This window comes from Chamaea fasciata, unplaced genomic scaffold (assembly GCF_029207755.1).
Source record: "Chamaea fasciata isolate MVZ Bird 193981 ecotype frontalis unplaced genomic scaffold, bChaFas1.0.hap1 SCAF_33, whole genome shotgun sequence".
Taxonomy (NCBI): domain Eukaryota; kingdom Metazoa; phylum Chordata; class Aves; order Passeriformes; family Sylviidae; genus Chamaea; species Chamaea fasciata.
In genome coordinates, this window is record NW_027094118.1 from 1,545,278 (window position 1) to 1,568,372 (window position 23,095).

General features: G+C 57.8%; 2 protein-coding genes and 1 pseudogene across 2 annotated transcripts in view; 1 reads left to right on the forward strand and 2 right to left on the reverse strand.

The window, feature by feature from the left end:
• The window catches only part of LOC136303406 (zinc finger protein 850-like), a gene marked incomplete at its 3' end in the record, with an annotated part of 388,134 nt that overhangs the window by 355,705 nt on the left and 9,334 nt on the right, over nt 1-23,095 (forward strand). The gene's annotated exons all lie outside the window — the stretch shown is intronic.
• LOC136303431 (serine/threonine-protein kinase pim-1-like) lies at nt 5,776-7,429 on the reverse strand (the record flags this gene model as incomplete). The annotated part of the gene is given in 6 exon segments (XM_066207100.1): nt 5,776-5,882; nt 6,128-6,304; nt 6,522-6,888; nt 7,068-7,118; nt 7,239-7,406; nt 7,409-7,429. Coding segments are annotated over 6 exon segments (891 nt in total), but the record flags the coding sequence as incomplete, so codon positions are not given.
• LOC136303395 (maestro heat-like repeat-containing protein family member 7) lies at nt 12,588-17,664 on the reverse strand (annotated as a pseudogene).

Below are 23,095 nucleotides of genomic sequence, written 5' to 3' on the forward strand. Positions count from 1 at the left end.
CCGGGGACTTCTAGAACAAGCCAGGTCAGCCCAGTTGGGTCTGTTATGATCAGACTCATTATGCCCAGCTGTGAACCAGCTGGACCATGCTACATCTCCTGCCTTTGCTTTTATTAAAATGCAGATTGTTTTCCGTTATCCCATTTGCAAGGGCCCTTTTGCAGACAGGGTAACACAAGACAGCATGGGTTTAATTTGAAGGAGGTTTTGACAAACTTAATTCTGCTCAGCCAGTGATGTGCCCCATGTACCACTGGAGCTGCAGCACTCACTCCCAGGAGCTGTCAGGCGAGATCACAATCTTCCGGGCTGGCATGTTACAGGTTAACTGCTTATGGTTCCAAACTACAACTTAACACTAAAACAAGAAAACGTTCAACTTTTAAAACCCTGAGAAAAACCAATTAACAGAATTAACAAGATTAACAATTAACAGAAAAACAATTTGTAAACAGAAAAAACCACTTTGTAAACAGAAAACCAGTTTGTAAACAAACAGAATCCTTAAATGCACCGTCACTCTAAGAGTCCCAGCTCTCCCCGAGGTCGGTGAACAAGCTGTTTCAAGCACTGTTCCACACACGGCTCCACACCGTCTGTGGAGGGACCACCAGGAGAATGCTGCTGGTGGTCTTGGACAGGACGTAAGGTAGGACAGACACGTCGGGCAGGTGCCCAAAGCGTTCCAGTGTCCTTGCAAAGCACTTTGCAAGGCTGTACTGTTAGCAAAACACCATTAGAATTGCTCTTGTGTCATGGAGACAAGACAACTTTTGAAACATCCGTAGCATTCAACTGTAAACACCTGCGACAACATTTGATAATTAACTGTGCAGTTAGTTCAAAGACGGTGGGTGCCGTCTTTTTTGCTTGATGAGGTGGAAGCATTCATTCTGGAATGTGCAAAGGATCAGGCCAGCGTGGATTCCACTGCCCAATAACACCAGTAGGATGAAAACTAACAATGAGAATAAACACAGTGATCCACACCTCTGGGCATATCCGGTGGACTTGTCTGTTGGTGATAGCTTGCTCTGCTGTTTCAACAGCAGCTTTTGCCTCTAGGATTAATTTTCTGGGGGAAGTTAATTCAGAGTCACCCTTTAGGAGGTCAAATAAAGGTGCTAGTTGAGAGTCAGTCAGTCCTAGGTAAGGTCTGACCCAGTTGATGGTACCCAAGAGTTTTTGTGCATCGTTTAGAGTTAGAATTTTGGTTGGAAATGGAATTGTTTGTGGCTGTATGGTCTGGTTCATTATTTTGAGTCCCAAATATTTCCAGGGTGGTTGCTGCTGCACTTTCTCTGGTGCTACTTGCAGCCCAAGTGGTTTGAACGCTTGCAACAGGCTTGGCTGAATCAGTGAGAGTTCTTTTCTGGTTTGGGGTGCAATCAAAATGTCATCCAGGCCATGGTAACAGTATGCCCCTGGCAACTGTTCTCTCACTGATCAGAGTACCTGAGCAACACCCCACTGACACATTGTGGGGCTGTTTCCCACGCCTTGGGAAAGTTCTTTCCATCGGTAACGTTGCACTGGTGCAGTGTTATTAATAGAAGGCACGGTCAAGGCAAACTTTGGGGTATCATCTGGGGGTAATGGAAGAGTGAAAAAACAGCCCTTTAAGTCCACAATCAGGATGTCCCAGGAGGCAGGCAGCATTGTGGGACATCGATGGCACACCAGGCTGCAATGTGCCCATTCTCTCCATCGTGGAATTGGTTTTTCTCAGGTCATGGAGTAACCTCCACTTAGCAGATTTCTTTTTTATAACAAATACTGGGGTGTTCCAAGGGCTCATAGATGGCTCTATGTGTCCTTGAGCCAGTTGTTCCTGTACCAGGGTTTTTAGGGCATCTAAGTCTCTCCTTTTCAAGAGACCACTGTGGTACCCACTCAGGCTGAGTAGTGAGCCATTTCAGAGCCAGTGTGGGGTACTTTACACCCTCTAATACAGTGGCCCCTGTCAAAAATCTGTTCCCATCTCAGCCCACTCCAGAGCCAGAGAACTCTAGGGAAGGGCTTCCCATCCGGGAATTTCGGATAGGACTGATTCCTCACCTTTAGATTTAAAAAGTGTCATTTTGTGCTGATCCGGCCAAGCTATGCCAATTTTGTTTTCGCAGTGGGCAGGCTCAGCACCAAGGACACAGACACCACCTGAAGGAATCAGTGAAATTTACTACAGTTCAAAGCAGCAAAGGAGCACAGAAGGAGCAGCTCAGCAATGCAGCCAGCCGTCACTACCACGGATTGCCCGCAGTGATTGAGAAAGATCCATCACCAGTTACCCTCAGCCTTTCCCATCACCCACACCCACACAGCAGCTGGGGAAGCTGTCACAGCCAAGGACTGCAGAGCCTCTCCCGGACACTGGGAATTCCTGCAGCTGCCTCCAGCCACAGCTGAGGCTCCAGCCTGGCTGGGAGAGGGCCCAGCTTTGATAGTGCTGAATAAACAAACTGCCAGCAGCACTCCTAGTGCAGGAACATCTGGTTGCATCCTCCTCTTGGGTTTCTCCCAAAGCCTGGCCAGGGCCCAAGGAGGAACCAGGGGAGTTGCCTTTGACCCTACAGCCCCGAACAAGGCCAGATGTCAGACTTCATGGCCTTGTCTGGCTTCTAAATACAGAAAGGTCAATACATGTTTCACTAAGGAGAGGATGCATCTATTACAACGCTAATGACGGTGCCTATTTTGTTAACGAGCAGATACAAAGATAACCTTTGGCTGGAAGGTTCATCGAGAGGTCACCTTTGGCTCAGGGCCGCTTGTTCAGGCCTCAGTCAGGCCTCTTGTCCAGGCCTTGGCACTTCAGGCTTTAGTGCTGGGCTTGACACTGCTGGCTTAACACTGGGACTTGATGAGCTCCCAGGTCTTTCCCAACAGAAAGGATTCTGTATTCCCATGATTTTATCTGCTGGATTCAGTCAGGTCCATGTTAGCAGCATTACTTTGGTCAAAAAGTTCCCTCTTGGTCAGCTCTTGTGGCCTAAGGCTTCAGCTCCTTCAGCTCCTGGTGCTAAGCTGCTCACGCTGAACGAGACGACTCAGAGAGAAGAATACAGTTCATCCAATTCCTTCTGGGACACTGAGAGGGGAGGGTGTGCAAACAGGAGCATTGTTTGGTGTCCCCTCCTCTCTGCCCTTCACGCCTTTCAGCGCTTAGAAACAGCCGAGAGCTTTCTCCAAGAGTGCGATGAAGCAGCTGCTCCTGCTCCCAGGTCCGGCTCTCTCCAGTCTCTGACCTTGCCTGCTTTTGTCCCTCTTGCTGTGCCCTCTGTTCCCCCGGGGCTCGGTGGCTGCTGCCCAGGACTGTGGAAGTGGCACAGATCCAGGGGTCGAGACCCTCCTTCCTCTGCCCTTGCAGCTGCCTGCTCACAGCAGCCTTTTCCATCTGGAAGCTCCACGTGGAGAGGGAGTCCTCGCCTCTGTTCCTTGCACAACCCCCAGGAGCCCAGGGCTGCCATCTCAAGTCCCTGCGGGCCCTGAGGGCTCCCGGGTGCCTCAGGCTGCTGTGACACCGCTGCCCACGGGAGGGAACAGTGGCGGGGGCTGTGCTCAAAGTCAGCTCCATCTGCTGCTGCTGCTGCTGCTGCTGCTGCGGGGGTCGTTTGTCCAGCCCTGCCCCAGACTGAGGGATCGGATCCAGGCCCTGCTGCTGCTCCCTGGGGATCAGGCACAGTTTGGTTGTCGCCGTCAGGGCCAGCAGAAGCCGTGGCCGGAGCAGCGGGTGCTGACAGTGCCCCGAGGCCCGGGGCCGGAGGTGTTCCTGTGCTGGGGGCTGGCCGGAGCTGCCCCTTGTTCTCCCTCTGCCTCCCGCAGAGCTGGGCCGGGCACAAGTGGGGCAGCACAGCAAACAGGGAGCCTGCCAGTCTCTTCCAGCCCTGTCTGCTCAGAGTTTGGGCCTTGGAGCTGCAGGTGGACACAGGCAGCTGCTCCTGCTCCCTCTGCGTGTCCCCGTGTTCAGCAGTGCTGCTCCATCAGTCTGTGCCCAGCAACGGGGAAAAGCCTCAGCCCTGCAGGGCCAGGAGCTGCCGGGCTCTGCCTGGGGAGCTGCTCCACACGGGAACCAGCAGCAAAGGACATTCCTTCCCTAGGACAAGTTTTCTATTAAGGAAAGAAAAAAAAAAGAAAATTAAAAACAACACAGAAAAAAAGTGGAAGATAAAAACAAAACCCAAGTGCAACGTAGTAAAAATACTTTATAGCTTTGCATAAAGAGATAACTGAACTTTTTCAAATGAGATCTCCGTTATTTACTCCATAGATGTGCTGATGGCATGGATCCATCCTGCTGACCTCAGCAGCCTTTTAAAAAAGATTTTGTGGTTTGTTTCCAGTATTATTTTAAATTGTGATTGAAGCAATAGGAAATTGCTTTGTGCCCCGCCAGCTCCAAGCAGGACTGGGAATCTAAACTTTGCCAAACCCCAAATCCTTTACAAGACGACCTTCCTTCTCACCCTGTGAATGAGCTGCACATTCCCTTTGAAATTGTCAGGGGTTTCTTAAAGACACAAAGTCCCACTTACAGCTTTTTGCTCTGCTTGGGAAGTGCAGAAGGGCAATTCTTCATCCATCCGCTCCAGACTGCACTGCCTTAGGAACGCTGTCCACTCGCCAGGTTTTGCTCACTTGTGGCACTTCTGGAGGAGGAAGAAAGGGCAGTTGCACGATTCCAGCCAAAAAAGGAATGAAGAGCAGGACAGACAAAACATCCTGTGGAGATCCAGGCGTTCAGCTGGAAGTGTGGAGTGCTTGGGTTCTTGCCAATTGGATGTGGATCCCTCACTGCAATCTCTTGGCCTGCAGGAGAGTCTCACTCACCTGCAAAAGCACAAAGCTCACTCGGTGGGCTCAGAATGGGCTCGTCTGATGCAAAGCTGTCAGAGCAATGTGAGGGCAGGGCCAGCCCAGCCGTGCCTGGGGCTGAGCCCAGCAGAGCCCTGGCAGAGCCCAGAGCAGCCTCAGCACCCGCAGAGCCCGGCTGGAAGGAGAGAAACCAGAAAGTGCCCGTCAGCCGAAGGCTCCTGTCCCCTCGTCCCGAGCGCCCGCAGTGCCCAGGCCACGCTGGCCGTGCTCAGAGCTGGGCCCAAAGCTGCCCATCACTGCTGCCTTTGGGGGCAGAGCAGGAGGGCAGGACACGTGCCCAGCCTGCAGCCGGCCACGGCACATCCAGCCCTCAGCAGCTGCGCAGAGCCAAAAGGCAGCTTGACGGCCGAGTGAAGAATCTGTGGCGTCTGCCCCAGCAAAGGGAGGAACCTTTGGTGCCCGGCCAGGCCGTGCCATGCCCACATCTGGGAGCATCCCCCCAGCTGTGGACTCACCTGCAAATTGGGCCCCAGGGAGCGTGTCTGAAGAAGGTGCCAGAATCCAAGTCGATCATCCTCAGCTGCCGGTGGCCAGGTCGAGGAAGAGCTTGGCATCCTTGGGGTTGTCCTTGGTGTCTCCAGCAGCAGCCCCACCTGATACAGCTTCTCCAGGGGCTCCTCCTTCCCTGGGGGCCAGACCAGGCTGTCAGTGCGCTGCCCAGGGCCCCAGCCACCAACGAACCAGGACAAGCATAACTAGGGTGGATGGTGGCCACCAGTGCTTGCTACACCAGGTCTCCAGCTCTGCCCCAGCACAGATGTTCCCATCTGGTCATCCCTGCTCAGAGCTACAGGCAGGACAAAAACACTCTGGTTTTCTTTAGCACTGATTGCCATGAGATGTGTGGAGCTGTTACCTGTCAGGTCTTTGGATCAAACTGTGCACATGGACCTCTCCCATCTTCTAGGGCAGATGAACACCCTGCAGCCAAGGATCACTGAAGAGGTCTTCTAAGGATGGCCTGTCCAAGGGTTGCATGGACAAACACCTCCTGATAACATTTTGGCACTCTGAAGAGAGAAACCAGAAACCAGCAGTCAGTTGGAGAAGGATCCCGTCTGCTTTGCCCCTCCATTCCCGTGCCCAGGCCATGCTGGGTGTGCCCAGAGCTGTGCCTAAACTTCCCCATGGATTCTCTGTTTGGAGGAGAGCAGGACATGTGCCACCTCCTCAGCAGCTGCCAGAGCAGGGTGCTCATCAGCCTGCTGCTGTCTCCCAGCCCGGGATTCCCCTGTGCCCAGAGATGAGGATCCACCTTGAGAGAGCCATCGTGGGAACAAGATGCGCCCCCAGATGAACTGCTGGCCCCTCCTGAACGGGTGCTTCCCCATGACCAGGTGGTACAGCAGGAGGCCCAGGGACCAGATGGTCGCTGCCTCGCCGTGGTAGCGTTGGTGGTGGATCCACTCTGGTGGGCTGTAGGGCAGGGTTCCTATGGAACACAGACGGAGTTCATCAGGGGATGCTGCAACTCCTAAAGCCTCGCCCCGGCATCCCTGGGCGTGTGGGGGCTGGCCCCCTCCCGCCCCCACCCAAAAGCAACTTGGCTCAAGAAATAACGCCGCTCCTAGCAGCCAGAGGGGGAAGCCGCGGTGCTACAGCCAGGCTGGGCCGTGAGATGCCCAGGAACATCCCCTGAGAGGGCTCACCCGCAAATTGCCTGTAGGCTGTGTCTTGGAGGAAGGCGCCACAGCCAAAGTCGATCAGTTTGAGCTGCCCGGTGGCCAGGTCGAGCAGGATGTTCTCCGGCTTGATGTCGCGGTGCAGGACCCCGCAGCTGGTGCAGTGCCGCACGGCCTCCAGCACCTGGCGGAACAGCCCCCGCGCCTCCTCCTCCGGCAGGAACCTCCGCTCCGCCAGGAAACCCGAGAGGTCCTGGCACCGCTCCGGACGCTCCAGCACCAACAGGAAGCCGTTGGGGAGCTCAACCCACTCCAGCAGCTGAATGATGCCACCACATCCAGAGGACAGCCTGTCCAGCAGCACGATTTCCAGGGGCGCACGGGCGCCGTTGGGCTGCCGAAGGACCACGATGCCGTCAGTGGGGCTGAGGCTGTGCCAGGGCTCGGGAACCCCTCACCCAGCCCCGGGTGCTCTGGGCCCCCCGCTCAGCCCACGCTCGCTCTCCCTGCAGGGCTCCCGCCGGCTCTTCCCCTGCCGGGCCCCAGCTTCTCCCGCCGGCCCCGCTCACTCACCAGCTCGCCCCAGTGCTGGACGCGGGCCCGGGGCACGCATTTGATGGCCACCTGCGAGCAAAGGCCAGCAGCGGGCTCAGCTCGCCGCCTGCCCCGCCGCGCCCCGATCTTCTCCTCCTCCTCCTCCGCCCTCCTCCTCCTCCTCCGCCCGCCGCCAGCCCCGCCGCTCACCGGGGCGCCGTCCGAGAGCCGCGTCCCCGAGTAGACGCTGCCGAAGCCTCCGCGCCCCAGCAGCGAACCCAGCCGGTACCGGTCCTGCAGGGCCTCCCGCGCCTCCCCTGCGGGCGACACGCGGCCCTCAGCGCTCGGCCCGGGGCCAGACACGGCCCCCGAGCGCCCCCCGAGCGCCCCGGGCCGGGCATCCCCACCCGCCCCGGGCCCCGGCGGCTCGAGGCCGGCGGCTGCGCTGCCGAGCGGCGGAGCTCGGGCCGGGGAAGCCGCGGCGGAGGCGGCGGGAGCGGCCGCGCCGCGTGTGTCCTTAGCGGGGCCCGGGAGGAGCCGGGGCCGGGGCCGGGGCCGGGGCCGGGGCCGGGGCCGGGGCCGGGGCCGGGTCCGGGGCCGGGGCCGGGGCCAGGCTCGGGACAGGCGCAGTCAAAGCGCAGCGATGCCGCCCTGGCCCCAGGCACTGATGCTCGCCCAGCACCGCCACAGCCAGCACCGCCAGAGCCAGGCGGAGCCCAGACCGCGGCGGGACGCCCGGGGCCGGGGGCGGGCCCGGGGCATGGCCCAGCCCTGCGGGGGGAGAGGGACAGGCCGGGACGGGGACGCCGAGAGGGGCCGGGGAGGTCGGGAAAGGGACACCGGGAGAGGCTGCGGGACAGCGAGACAGAGTGCGGGACAGCGGGAGAGGGAGAGGAGGAACAAGAGAGGGACGGGGACGGGTCGTAGACGCCGTAGACTCGCTGCTGCCGCTGCTGCTGCCGCTGCCGCCGCTGCAACTGGAGCCCTGGGGCCGTTTGTCCGCGTGTCCGTTCCACGCTCCAGCCCCGCGCTCCCCGGGGGCAGCCCCCGAGCCGCTCCAAACACGGCAACTTGGCCGTGCTGAGCCCACATCCAGAGGCCTGACTCCTGCGCCGTGGCAGAGGATTTCCCTCGGTCGCTGCTGTGCATTGTCCCTGCTGAGGCTCAGACACTGTCAGGACACATTCCCTGGTTGTAGGATTCGTGCCCGACCCAAGCACTACGCTTATGTCTCCAGCGTTACTTTGCAGCAAAAACAGGGGAAGGCAAACTGTGTACGGCCCATGGTATTTTCGAGGGTCTAAAACTCACTAAGTCATCGATCTGAGAGGTGAGATCCATTTGGAATTAATGGCACGGAGAAGTAGTGCAACACGGAAAAGGGAAGCATAGAAATAAATAGAGGAAAACCTCTTGGTTTATTTCTTGCGTTTTCATTTCACTTCTGGAAAGCTGTTGCAGTTTTCCAGCAACCTTCACCACAGTCCCAGCTGCTCTTTTCAAGAACCTTTGGTGGAGAACGAGGTCGAGCTTCTGGCACAAGATGTGCCACCAACTGCAGCTTCTCCTGGATTTCCATACTGAGTGCAGCACGACTTTTGCAGCAAAGCAGCACAAATGTTTGGAAAACTTTACGATTTGTCCTTTCTTTTTTCCTTGTGGATTGGGGAGTTGTGCCATTGGTAAGGTTTTCCTTGTTACTGTTTTAATCCAAGAAAACAGGAGGTGGCACCAGCACTTGTTGGGGAATGCAACCCTGACTGAATCCAGAGACAGAATCTCCCTGACACTGTGTGAGCTCCCCGGGCTGGGCTCAGGTTCCTGCTGGGACTCTGCAGAGAGCTCCAGCTGGGATCAGCAGCAGCTGGAAATACCTCTGGGCATCTCCCTTTTCTGCTGCTCGGAGGAAGCAATGAAGTGAGTCAAGAAGTTCTGTTTTTTCTTTCTCCGGGTGCATTTTTGCATTGTGTTTGACACCCCAGCGGCAATTTTTGTGATGGCCTCTCTAAGTTGATTCTATTTCAGCAGCACCAGCAGCAGGGCTGTGTTGGAGCGCTGTAAATGTGGCCTGTGTGGCTTTAATTCCCCTCGACTTAGTGCCCGGGGACTTGGGAGCATTTCAATCTCTTCTTTGCACGGTGCCTGCAACAGAAAGACTGAGTTCACTGTCACAAAAGCACAGCGGGTAGCAAGGATGGAAAAAGGCAATTGCAGTTGTCCTGATAAAATCCAGTCGGCAGCCAGAGGGGTGCAGCAGCCGCCGCGATCTCCAATTGCCAAGGCAAAGGCAGCAGCAGCCTCCTGCCGTCACCTCGGGCTGAGTGAAACAGTGCTGAAAACAGCGCTGGAAGCCGACCCTTCCTTTCTCTGGAGGCTGGGTCGGGGCAGCACAGGCGGGCCTGAGCAGTCTGGGCTGTTGGCGGGTGAGCGTTGCTCCAGGCCGCAGTGGAGCCGGACAAAGGCCTTGGAAGGCGAGGCAGGAGCAGGTGGGAAGGGGCCGGCGCTGCTGCTGCTCCTGCCCGGGAGCCCCGGCCGGGCCGGGCCGGCGCCCGCTGCGCTGCGGCTCCTGCTGCTGCCAGAGCCGGGCGGGCCTCGGGGACAGGGAATGGACACGGGGGGACAGCAAAGGCCGGCGGGGCTGCGGGGATGCTGGTGCTGGGGCCAGCGCCGGCACGGAGCTTCGGCCGCAATTGACCCGGAGGGAACCGCTGGGCAAAGGCTCCATTTCAGCCTTTCTTTCCTCACGGCTGCGAAACGACCGAAATAAAAGGAGAACCAGCAGGGCCCGGCCCCTTCTCCTTCGGGAGGAGCTCCACGCCTGGGGCCGGGAGGGGCCCTGAGGGGCCGGGAGGGGCAATGAAGGGCCATGAAGGGCTGTCGGGGGCCAGGAGAGGTTCTGTGTAGCCAGGAGGGGTTTGAGGGGCCGTGAGGAGCCTCAGCCCCGGCAGCAGCGGGGTCCCACCGTGTCCCCAGGGCAGGGCAGCCGTGAGGGGCCGCGAGTGCAGACGTGGCAGCAGAGCGGGCTTGGGGCACCTCCGGGAGGGGATGAGAGCCTTCCCCAGCTCCAAACCACACCAAACCCACCACTAACAGGATTTCCCATCTTTAGAATCCACTGGCAACTTGGAGTCGACTGAACCGTTTAATCCCAGTGGAAAATGCATGGGAATTTTCCTAATGACTTACATCCAGCCTTGGTTAATCGTGTCTAAGATTTAAAAATCTGACCAGTGAAAAATAACACTAATAAATAATAAGAACAATAGCAAGAAATAAACTCCCAAATCCCAACACTCAGCACCACACCAAAATGACAAACCTCATTTTTCTTTACTAGCACAAGGTTCATGAAAACAAATCCTGTTAACTTTCTCCACCTCACATCTTCCCCGCCAGACAAATGAGGCCGTTTGCAGTGTTTAATACAAGTCACAATGGAGGGCTGGAGGGAAGAACGGGGAGACACTACCAATTTACGTGTCAAACCCAGCGGTCCAGCTTCAAAGTGGAGAGAATAAAATGGAATGAGGGCAGGGGCTGGTCAGATGTTCCTCTAAAGGATGGCAAAATCACCTCCAAGTGAACAGGAGGGGAAAATCAATCCCTATAAACGACCCAGGGTGTTCAGGGACTCAGCTGTGAGGAGCTGGACATGGACAGAGGCATCTGGAACAGTTCTTTCCTCAGGCTGAGCTCTCCAGCCTGGCCCTGAAGTCAATCAAGTGCTTTCCCAGAGCATTCCATGGTTGCCAACCACCCTTCAAGATGTGGCTCACAGGAGCAGAGAACCTTTCTCAAGGTTCTGAGCAGAAAAAGTGGCAAGAGATGCCCAATTCAGAGCTCTGTTTAAAAACCTGGAAAATAAAAATCAGTTGAACTCTGAAGCCCAGCGGTGGCTCCCAGAATCTCAGAGCCAAGGGAAAACGGGAAAGGCTTTTTACAAGAACCAACGCTGAAGAGCTCCCAGATGAATGTGTGTGACATTTTGAGAGGCTTCCAATTTTCCACAGTTTCCCTTGAATTGCTGAAATTGATTTTGCCTTTGCCTCCTCTTGCACTAAAGGAGCCTCATTTCAGCAGCCAGGAAGGCAAAGCTCATTCCTGGCCCTGGCTGCTGCTGTCCGTGCAGCATTTCCATCCCTCCCGTGGCCTCTTCCCTCAGGGTCCCCAGCAGCAGCAGCAGCTGCCGGAGCAGCACATGGAAGCTGCAGATGGAAGTGCTGCCCACCCCAGCCTGAAGCTGCACAAGGATCCTGCTGCCAGGAACCCCAATATTCCCTCCCAGGGGCCCTGCAAACAGTCACCAATTTTCAGAAGAGCAGTGTGGACAGCAGCTGCACCTGGCCGTTATCCTCTATGAAAGGAAGAAAAAAAGACCTCAGCATCGGCTGCTCGGGGCTCAGCTGGGCGTGAGCCTGCAAACCCACAGGGCACCAAGTGTTTGGTGGGCACACAGTGGCCGTGGCTGGGGGCACAGAGCCTTGCATGGTCAGAGAGTGGCAGGAGCACCGCAACCAGCTGCAGGGCGACAGGGCTGGGTCTCAGCATGTCCTTGTCCAAAACTGCAAAGCTGAGCATCACGGCCGTCATCCTGACTGACTGTTCATCTGTGTCCCGCAGGAGCTCCACAAAATGTTCAGTCAGGGGCCACACTTTTTTGGCCTGTGAGGAACACAAGTCGTGAAACGCCGCCCTGGTGCCAAGAGGGCCCAGAGGCCAAAGGCCTGTCCCGAGGTACTCGGGCAGCCGAACCAGGAGGCAGGAGAGCTGGGAGCAGCTGCCTGAGCTCTCGAAGCCCAGCCAAGCCCAAGCGACTGCATTCCCCAGCTCAGCTCCAGCCACTGCCCCCTTGTCACCATTGAGGGAGGGATCCTCAGTGAGCTCGAGAAGGGCCCTGAGCGCAAGGTTACACCTTTCCCTGCACTCACTCCGCAGGTGCTTTGGGGGAGCGCCAGAGCAGCCGGCTGGCAGGAACATGGCAGCTCCCCGGGGGCTGCTTGTGGCCTCTGACACCCAATTCCTCAGGGCTTCCCACCAGCCCAGCCCCTCAGAGTCTCCCCCAGCCCGGCCAGCCTGCCTGGCAGCAGAGGCGCAGCCCCACAGCAGCTCCAGAGGAGCCCGATCAAGAGGCACCGCGGAGCCCTCAGCAATCCGGCCAGCAGCACACGGGCAGGAGGACACAGACGGCGGTTCCTAGCTGGCACAGGGCTTGTGGCCATCTCCAGGCTCCGGCCTCGCAGGGATGCCCACAGCTCCGGCCCCCGCCCACGCGCTCTCTCGGCAGTGCAAAGGCTTCCGCAGGACCACCGAGGGCCGAGGGGCTTCTGGCCATTTTCCCTGCAAGGCTGCACGCCTGGGCAGCTTGCTGAGCACAAAGCACCCTTTTCCCCCTCTTCCCCTGTGCACCCAGGGCAGCAAAAGAAAAATCCTGGGAGTCCGTGTATTGTAACACATATCCTATATTTATATACTGAAGAAAAAAAAGAAGAAAAGAAGAATCCTGTAGAAGAAGAAAATCCCCGCTGGCTCAGTTGGCCCCAGCAGGCAGAGTGTCCCAGATCAGTTCTCCGCAGAGCTCCAGCAGCGCAGCCAGCCCAGGCCCGACAGTCGAGGCCGTGTCTTCCGTGCCCTGCGGAGCTGATCTCGCAGCTTCTGCAGGATGGAGTACGGAGCTCTCTGGACTGCCCGGAGGACCAAGGCTGTTTCAATGGCCAGGTTTCTGATGGCAGGGCTGCTGTCATCTGCCGTGTCTTCAAGGGCTGCAAGACAGAGGAACACGGGGCCATAGCCCTGATCAGCAGGGACCCGAGGAGAGCCCCCTGCCAGGGCCAGCCCAGCCCGCTCTTGCCATGGCCACGAGGGAGCAGGGACCAAGGGGATTGAAACATTAATTTTGAAGAATTACAGACTTTAACTGGATATTGCTGAAGTAAGACAGATAGACTTCCCCTTTGATAAGCAGAAGCCGGATTTAAGGAACTGATAAATCATGGGGCCTGTCAACTTATGTTTGTGTGTTCTGAATAATCAATAGGCTTCAAGAAGGACAATGAATTCAGAAATCAAATACTCCTGGGAAAACGGGATTCAGTTGTCACGCAACACTAAAAGGTTAAAAAGTCAAAGCGAAGAAGATTCACTTACTTCATCATTTTGAGACCCCGCCCCATAAAAAAGACCACCGACCCATTTCAAAGAACAAACCACGCATGCTTAATAGCTTTTGGCTAATTACCATAGGAAGCGGGGAATGGGAGGTACTAAAGTCATGAATATACATTTGTGTTTTGGGTATTCAATCCTTCTGTACATAAAAAGACCCTGTGATCTTCTGTGAGCGCGCGTGTGTTCGGGAGCTATCCCGCACGCTGCCCGGCGTCGTAATTAAACATTCACTTTCTAACTCTAAACTGCTGGAGAGTCTTTTGTCCGTCATTGTTGGATATCGGCATTAGGGCGATATTCCTATTTTTTTTAATAATTCAGGATCAGCCCAAAGCTGCTGGCCATGAATCCCCGACGTGTCTCCGAATTCTCCGTGTGCTCCGCCCTCACCACCCCTCGTCCGCACAGGGAGCACAGCCCTCCGCAGCCGGGCCAGAGCGTGCGGCTTCCCCCGGCAGCCCCCGCTGACAGCCCGCTGCCCCCACTCACCCGCACAGATGAGCTCGAGCTCTTCCTTCCTTCCCCTCAGGTGCCGCCCGGCCATCCCTGGGAACACAGAGCCTGTCAGGGCCCCAGCGGCACGGCGCCCTGCCGGCGGCGCTGCCAGCCCTGTGGCCACACGGCCTCCTGCCCCGGCGGGGCTCGGCCCGGGCCCTTGCCGCACGCTGCCGCCCCAGGGCACGGCTGCCAGAGGGCGGCAGCGGCCCCGAGGGCAGGCGCGGCTCCACGGCGCCGGGCGCGGATGCCGCCGCAGCCGGGCCAGCAGCCGGGGCCGGGGCCGAGCTGCGGCGGGTCGGGGATGGGGGCTCGGGCTCGTGGCTCACCCATGAACCTGATGGCCGCCTCTCGCAGGGGCTCCTGTGGGTGCTCCAGGTAGGGCAGGGCCCGGCGCAGGTGCTCGGCCGCTCGGCTCCTGTCGTCTGCCAGCTGGAGAGAGCGGCAGCAGGGAGGAAAGGGTTGGCGCGGGCTCAGCCCCTGGCCGGGCTCTGGCCGCGCCCAGCCCCGGCCTCCCCTGCCCGCACAGCCCCGAGGCCCGGCCAGCGGGCGCCGGCGCCGGGCTCTGCAGGGGACAGAGGGCCGGCTGCTGCCCGGGGAGGCGCGGTGCCGCCCCGCCCCGCGGCCCCGCTGGGCCGGGGCTCCGTGGGCACCGCACTCGGGGGCCTTCTCCGGGCTGAGGCCGCGGCTTTCAGTCCCTTACCAGTCCTTCGCCGAACCTCCACGTCTGATCCACCTGCAGCATCTGTTCAAGATCCCTCCTCCTCAGGAATCTGGCTGAAGAATGCAGCGTTTCCCGGGCGGCCTGGAGAGCAGCAGAGAGCCGCAGATGGCCCCACAGTTCAGGGCACAGGAGTGTCCCTGTGCCAAGGCCTGCAAGAGGCTCCAGCCTGCAAGGCTCCAGGGCAGGAGGCAGCCGAGCCCCTGCCCAGGGGGACGCAGCAGCTCACAAGTGCTCACCTCAAGCACACACTTGTTCTGGTCATGGCAGTGGAAGGAGAGTGGGAGCAGGCTCTGGCGCACGTGTGACTTCAGCACCTTTCTTCCCTCTTCCGTTAACGAAACCATCATGTCTTGAAAGGCAAACATAGCGCACAGCTGCACCTGGCTATCATCCTGTATGAAAGGAAGGAAAAAAGACCTCATCACGGGCTGCTTCTGGCTGACCTGGGCACCAGCCTGCAAATCCACATGGCACAAAGTGTCCATGCGGCACTCGGTGGCCGTGGCTGGGGGCACAGAGCCTTACGTTGTCAAAGAGCGGCAGGAGCGCCTCAGCCAGTCTCAGGGCGATGGGGCTGGGTATCAGGACGCCATTGTACAGAAACAAATATTTCAGTAGAACAATGGTCATCCTGATGATGTCGCCATCACTTTCCTGCAGGAGCTCGATGAGGCTTTCAGTCAGGTTCCACATTTCTTTAGCCTGTGTGGAACACAAGTCTGTGTAAGCCCAGCCTGCTGCCACAGGGCTCAGAGGCCAAAGGCCTGTGTGGAAGCACTCGGGCAGCTGAAGTGGGAGGCGGGAGAGCTGGGAGCAGCTGTCTCAGCACCCAAAACTAAGGCAAGCTCAAGCAACTGCCTTCCCCAGCCCCACGCTGCCCGCACAGCCTCAGCCGCTGCCCCCCTCTCACCATCAGGCGATTATTGCCCAGCACCACGAGGCCTCTGAGTGCCAAGAGACGCCTCTCCCTGCACTCGCTCCGCAGGTTCTTGGACAGGATCTCCAGAGCGATGCCGCTGCACTTACTCAAGTTGAGGCACTGGAGGACCTGAAAGGCACAGGGCAGTGACAGGGGTCCCGGCCGACAGCAGCCCAGACCCGCACAGGGCCGGGCCCAGGCAGCAGCAGCAGCACCAGCACAGGGCGCGGGCACCGTCCCAGGCAGCTGCGGCTACGAGAGGGCACAGAGCTGGGAGGCAGCTCAGCCAGGCAGCGCTGGCCTTCAGGCTCACCTCCACAAGGAACACCAGGGCGGGCAGATCCCAGCGTGGCTGCCGTGTGCTGAGCAGCTGGAGCAGGTAGTGAATGATCCAGGAACACAAGGGTTTGGAGACAGAAGACATCTGCCTGGCAGGAGAAAAAGTAACCAACACTGTGAACCAGGGGGACAGACCTTTCCCAGGAGTGACTCCCAGAGGTCGGCTCTTTCAGCACCATCCTGCACGGGGACCTCAGGCATTTGGGAGGTGGCTCCTTGTGGGCACCCGCCTCTGCCAGACTTTGCCAGTCTGCTTGGTGTTCCGGGGTGACAAGGCCCTCTGGCTCATCACCACAGAGACTCTGTGGGGGACCCCGAGCACAGAGCACAGATTCTGGGGGCGGCGGCGTCAAGGGGGTCTCACCTGGCCAGCAGACCCAAAGCATAGTGGTGGGTGTCAGCATGGAGCAGCTTGTCCCAGCCACGCTGGCGTTCCATTGCCACCACCACATTCTCACAGCGCATTTGGCAGAGCAGGGACTTGAGGGTCCACGCTGCAAACCTGTGTGCAGAGCAAAGCCCAGGTCACGCTGGGAGCACTGGCTCCTGCCCTGGAGATGTGGCAGGGACAGGAGGACTGGGATGGAGCACCTGTTGGGGCTGGTGGCAAGGCCGTCTCGCTCCTGGCATGCCTTCCAGAAGGTATCGATCTCCTCTGGTGGATCCAAAGTGCTGGAGAACACTTGGAAGAGCAGATGCACAAGTAGGCGGGGGAAACACAGCCTCACTTCGAGTGGGACATAGTGCTCCTGGAGGATCTTCCACATCACCGCAGTTGCCTGCAAAGGACGAATCCCCCCGACACAGTGCTGAGGTGTTGGTGTGGCAGGGCCCCAGCGTGGCACGGAGAGGCCAGGGGAGACGCAGGGGGAGCACCGGGCCCGGTGCCCCTGAAGCTGCCCCTAGGCCAGGCTTCATCCCAGCGCCTGAGGCAGGGAGATGCGGTGGGGGAAGGAGGGTGGAGAGCTGCTGGAAAGGCAGCCGTGGGGTGAGCTGGGGCCAGTTCCAGAAACTCACAGCCAGGGCAAAGACACCAGTTTTGTCCCCATCCGAGGTGCACGTGCTGTGCTCTGGCCAGTCCTCCAGCACACGGAGGAGCATCATCTGCGCCGGCTTCGCAGTGCTGGGGGAGCACAGGATGGCCTTCCACATGGACAAAGCAGCTCTGCAGGGTCAGAACTCTGTCTCAGGGGGGCCTCGGACACAGCACCGTGGCCTGGGCTGCAGGGGGGAGCTGAGCTGGCTGCCAGCTCTGCCTCTGCCCACTGCCCCTTCCCAGCAGCATGCAGGCAGCCCAGCCCTGTGGGGACAGACCCCCGAGGGGCAGGGAGGGAGCACGGCAGCAGGCTCGGGGCCTGCCATGCCAGAGCTGGAGAAGGGAGCAGCCGGAGGGCCCTGGATTTCTCCTTTGCTCAGACACCTGGGACAGGCTGTACAGGATGATGGGCTGGGGAGCCCTGAGCCCTCTGGGCAGGTGGGCCCCATACCTGTCACACGATGGGGCCACACGCAGGAGAGTCATCACCACGTCAGCAGGCTGTGCCTCGGTGAGATCCAGCAGGGTCCTGAACAGCTTGTGCCCAGAGTACTCATTGGCCAGGAGCCACTGGTGGATGTACCTGACCATGGCAGGCACCTGGAGAAGGCACGGGAAGACTTGGAAAGCTGCCAGAGGGAGAAATGTCCCCAGCTTCCCCAGAGAAGCGCTTCCCTTTCCGCACACTGGGTGGCCTGGGAGGGTTACAGGGACCAGCAGGGGTGGCTTGGGAGGCCAAGCAGTTCCTGGGAGGATCAGACCCTGGTCACAGGCTTCTTACTTGCTTTGGCTTGGAAATTCCCTCCTCTACAAGCATATCCAGCAGGGCAGCACTGGACTTGGTTTTGAAGAGGTCCTCAGAGTATCCTCTGAGCCCAGTCTCGTCTACTGGGGCAGCTCCAGGACCTTCCTCTTCCATGCTGGCCAACTTGGGCACTCTTGGGGATCTCTGCTCCATGTCAGCGACTGGACTGATGGGGACTTGCAGGAGAGATGCCTCGGAAAAGCTCCGAGTCAGCAAGTCCTGCAGCGGTGCCTGGAAGGCACCGGCACAACTGAAGTGCTGGGAAGAGTTCAGGACAGCAAGTCCTGCACTCTGCTCTCGAGGGCTCCTGCCACAAGGACGGGTGACTCTTGGTCAAGGATTGTGCTTTGGCCTTGAGGTCAACCGGCGGCAGGAATAACGCCTCGGAAAAGCTCCGGGTCAGACACGAACGAGTGTGCTGTGAGGGGGCTCCTCACGACACCGCTCTATCCTGTCCTGTCCCGTCACGTGCTCCGAGCACAGTGGCACAGCTGCATCACCACCAGCACCTGTGTCACCACGTGTCACAAAGGCTCCTTGGACACCCTGTGCCGTTCCATGCCACGGTGAGTGACCGCGCTGCTGCACCGTGTCACAAAGGGCCAATGCACACACTGCCACCTGCCCTGGGGCCGCCCCCAGCCCAGCCAAAGTGGCCCGGGTTGGAAGGAATCCCTCGCCCCAAGCGTCTAAGACAGCCCTAAGACAGGATCTTTCGGAGCGCCTCAAACCACGGGCAAACGCTGCCCTGCTCTGCGGGCTCAGGGCAGCAGAAGGAGCCCCCAGGGCTGCCGACGCAGCCGCAGCGGGAAGGGCACGGGGCCTTGCACAGAAGGTGGCACGGCCTCCTTGGGACACGTCTCGGCCGGTGGCCGTCCTAAACCCGCAGGTGTGACACAGACGAGGAACGTGTGGGCCAGGGCACCAGCGCTGCTCTGACCCCTGGGGCCAGGGGAGCGCTGAAACCGGCAGGTGTGGCAGAGTCCCCGCACAAGCAGAGCTGCCACCCCCTGAGCCCTGGCAGTGCTGGTGTCATCTCCTGCCCCAGAGACCTGTGCCCCGGGGGGCTTCTCTGCCACAGGGCAGCCAAAGCCCAGGTGCATTGGGGGCTGTGCTCCTTCCTCCAGGGGATGTTAGCAGGAGCACCTGGAGCAGCTGCTGGCAACACTTGGTCTCTTGTCAGAAGCTGTTACTCCATGCTGAAATTGTTTTCTCATTGGAGTAATTTCCTGCAGCACAAAATCACCCTGGCAGCGAAGGCATAGAAGGATCCGGCATTTAAGAATGCTCAGTTCAGGAAAGCTTTACGTCCCATTGCTCAACTCAAGTAGTTCCAAAAAGTTGCAAACTTCCTAAATTCATGGGAATGGCCCGAGAAGGTGATAGGTTTGGAAGTTTCCTTGCCATCTCAAAGCAGCAACACATTTGCCTTAAGGTCATCCATTGAATGTCACTGTACAAAACATAAGACTACACAGGGGCAAAAGAAAGGCCTTGCTTTGGTTTCGAACATTTTTCTCTGAAGGGATGATGATAAGAACCTAATTCTCTTAAGGAATAAAGGCTCTCCAGCAAGTGAAAGTCCACTCAGTGTTACAAAAGTAGCCCAAACAAATGAGTAGACTGCAGGAGGGCTAATCCTCCCTATCCTGCTACAGATACCTAAGTGGCCGAGAAAGTACAGCTCTCCCCTCTTCTCTGCACGAGAAGCAGGACCACGAACAGAAAAAGTCCCAGCTATTCCTTCTGTCCTCCATAACCAAAGCTGTGCTAAACCACAGATGCTGCCTTCAAACTGACTCCAATTCCAGCCTCAACCTCTCACCTTCCAGACAACTCCTTCGCCAGCACCCTGCCAAGTCCCCCAGGTGTCCCCATCCCTCAGCAGAGCTTTCCCGTCTTCCAGCAGACCCCCTGGTTCCCTGCACGTGCCGTGGGATGGCACTCAGGACGATGTGCTCCAAGGCCTTCCCCGGTAGCGAGCTCAGGCTGCCAGGCCATCGGTTCCTGGATCATTCTTCCCGCCGACCCTTCCTGCGCACGGCTCTTCCATTTGCACGTTTGCGCTCAGCTGGGACTTGTCCACTTCACCAGGACTGCTGCTAAAGGATGGAGAGCAGCCTGGCAAGCTCCTTCTCCAGCTCCCTCTTTACTCTCGGGGGAGGTAGAACCTGCCACAGGAAAGCAAGCGGTGCCAAAAGACCTGGGCGGCATCAGGCACATTTAGGAATGAAACAAGGCCTTTGTTTGATGGAAGGAAGCACAGGCAATTTAGAGAAGCAAAGAGTACTTAGCACAGATATCCTTAAGTACTTAGCACCAGTTAACATAAGAAAAACCTGGAAGCCTAGCATGACAGGAGAGTGACTTGACAAAAAGCTTTAGACATAACCTTCCAGAAGACCTAAGGGCGGCCACAGAATCAGCCCTGTGCAGGCAAGGGATGAGGAAGACGAGCTGCTTTGGTGCGCTGAGACCGATCCTGGCCAGCAGGTGGACATTAGCTTCAAGTCTAGGAATCTGACACAATGGATTTCTTTGTAAACCCCCTGCCTATCCAATCACCTCAGCAGTGTAAAGATGGATGGTATTTTTAATAGAATTCCTACATAAAACCACTGAAATTTAGACGAGGCAAAGAAGCCTTGTGGTGGAGTGCAGACCCCTTCCCTCCTGCCAATAAAAGAGCTTCTGGCGGACGATGCATTTGTCTGCTGATTTCTTTGAATTCTAGAGACCCCTCAGCACTGCTCTATCCTGAGGGAACACCCTTGGCCTTGACCCGTAGGCACCCGCACAAGCTTCAAATCAGCTGCCTCAGCTTGCAGGACCTCTCTTGGCCGGCATCCTGACGGGGATGCAGGACTGCTGCGATGCACTGCTGGGACCCAGCGGGACAGGACCGGCTGTCTCGTGTCCACGTAGCAGCACCCCCTGACACAGCCGGGGTCATCCCGACAGCAGACAAGGCTCACGTGTCAGCAGAGAGGAGCAAGGAGCGCTGGGCTCCTCTCAGGGTGTCTCAGCTGGGCCTGCTCCACAACACGCCCCCATTTGAAGGCCTGCTAATGCCCAGCTGCCAGAAACGCCTGCCTTGTTCTCTCCAAGATGCACAGGAAGAGCCGATGAGAGGGCGCCTTGGGAGGCAAACCTTCCAAGCCTTTTCTGAGGCCACGGACACAGCAAGATCAGCCAAGACTCTCCGTGCCGCCTGGCCCACACAGCCCAGCTCGGTGCTGGCCCTCTGGGCCGGAGCCGCTTCCAGCGAGCAAGACAGAAATGCATATTGCCAAGAGTTGAAACAGAGCAGACAGGTAAGATGTGAGACGTGTGTGCATGAAGGCCTTTGAATTCACAGCTCTCCAAGACAGCTTTGGGGCTCGCAGCTGTTCAGAGATGCTCCTGCTCACACCTCTGCCACAGTGGGGGTAACACACCCTGCTGCAGGTGCTTGCCTTGGTCTCTGCAGGTTCAGGTGGATTCCAAACCTGCTCTTCACAGCCTTCTCCCTTCCCTTCTCCATCTGCCAAGTGCCACGGGCCTCAAGGACTGAAAGGACCACAGACAGCTAAAGGGGGACACTTGCACCTTCCTCACTGGGAGCTCCATGGAAAGCGCTTTCCTTGAGAAGCAAGTCTCTTTTCCCCAGAGGCGTTTCCCCACATTGGGAACTTTCCTGGGGAACACCAACACACTCTTAAGAAACCCTGGCAAGGCTGAATTCCTTCTGGTCCTTTCTGGCCAGGCGCTCCAGCTCTAGCTCGTATTCCCCCCAGTGTGATTCCAGGTGGAGGTTCGCACATGCAGCCCCAGGCCCTCTACAAACACAAGCCGCCCGCTGCCTCTTCACCTGCCTCCACTCCTGCCTGCACTCACAGCAGCAAAACCAGGCTGTTCCCGGCCAGAGACCAGAGCCCTGTTCCCACAGGACGCTCTTGCCAGCACCTTCCAGGACTCTCTGCTGTGCACACAGCACTTTTCATGCCCGCTCTCCACAGCCTTTGGAACACAGAGCACAACCTGGCTGGCGCTGCCGTCAGCACACCCCAAACACAGGCGGAGGAAGGAGAAGCAGGGGCTGCTTTGTGGCCATGCCCAAGAGAGACTGGAAGGCTGCCCTCCCTCTGCTCTCACTTGGGTGCCTTTCTGACAGGCTCTGAGGCAGGGGCTGCGATTCCTCCGTTGTGGGGACCAGAACCGCAGCCGGGATCCCGGCACTGCCTGACGGCGCTCCGGGCAATTGGCACGGTGGTCACGCGTTCCAGCCTCAGCCACCATGCTGCTGCTTCACTTGCCCTCAGGCACAACAAAAGCTCAGTGTTTAGTTGTCAGGGATGCTCGGGAATAAAACAATCTGAAACGTACTTGTGACTGCAAAACAAGTTTTCTTTGATGAGTTGCTGATGCAACAAATACATCCCAACCCCTGGATTGGTGAAAAGCTGCTGAGCGGCAGCAGGAGACGGAAGGTGATGCTCAGCTGGGAGATGCAGGCAGCCCATCCAACTTCAGGGCATGCCCTGCATCAAAAGAGCGTGAATTTAGTCCATGTCGCCACTCCACCCCAGAACCAGGTTTCATAGCTCCTCCTCTGGACTGGAGCTTCTCCAGTTACATCATCACCTCACAGATGGCCAGAGCAGGAGTGGTGAATGTGGGCAGAGCTTCGGCCACAGAATCAACCTGATCCAGCACCAGAACATCCACACTGGGGAAAGGCCGTACAAGTGTGGGGAATGTGGGAAGGGCTTCAGCCACAGAGCCAGCCTGAGCTTGCACCAAAAGATCCACAGTGGGGAGAGGCCCTACGAGGGTTCCCAGTGTGGGAAGGGGTTTCGGGTCAGCAGCAAGCTCCTTGAACACCAGCAGACACACACAGAGGAGAGGCCCTTCCGCTGCCCCGACTGCGGGAAGGGCTTCAGGCACAACCCCAACCTCATCATCCACTGGCGCATCCACACTGGGGAGAGGCCCCAAGAGTGTCCCCAGTGTGGGAAGAGCTTCTCACAGAGCTCAGCCTTGACCCAACACCAACAAAGGCACCATCAGGAAAGCCCTGCCAGTGCCCCCAGTGCAGAAAGAGCTTCGAGCTCGGCTCCAGCTTCAGCCCCCACTGGAGGAGCCACATTGGGCAGAGCCCCGGTGACCCACATTCCCTGTGTTCCGTGTTGGGTGGATTTTAGATAACTTTGGGTGGTTTGGGGCCAAATCTGGTGGGCTTTAGGGTGGATTTTTTATCCCTTTGGATGATTTTAGGCCCATTCGGATCTGGTTTCGGCTCATTTGGGTGATTTTATGATAAACTGGGATATTTTTGGTGGATTTTAAGTCCCTTTGAATGATTTTCGCCCCACATGGGTGGATCTTAGGTGTGCGTGGGAGATTTTAGGCCCCTTCTTTTTGGTTATTTTTGGCCCTTATGAGTGGATTTTCAGCCTCTTTGGATAATTACATGTCAAACAAAGTCCTTCTCTGGTGATTTTAGGTCCTTTTGTGTGGCTTTCAGGCCATGTTGGGTGATTTTAGATCTTTTTGGTTGATTTTAGGCCAAACTGGGTACGTTCAGTTTGAATTTTACACCCAT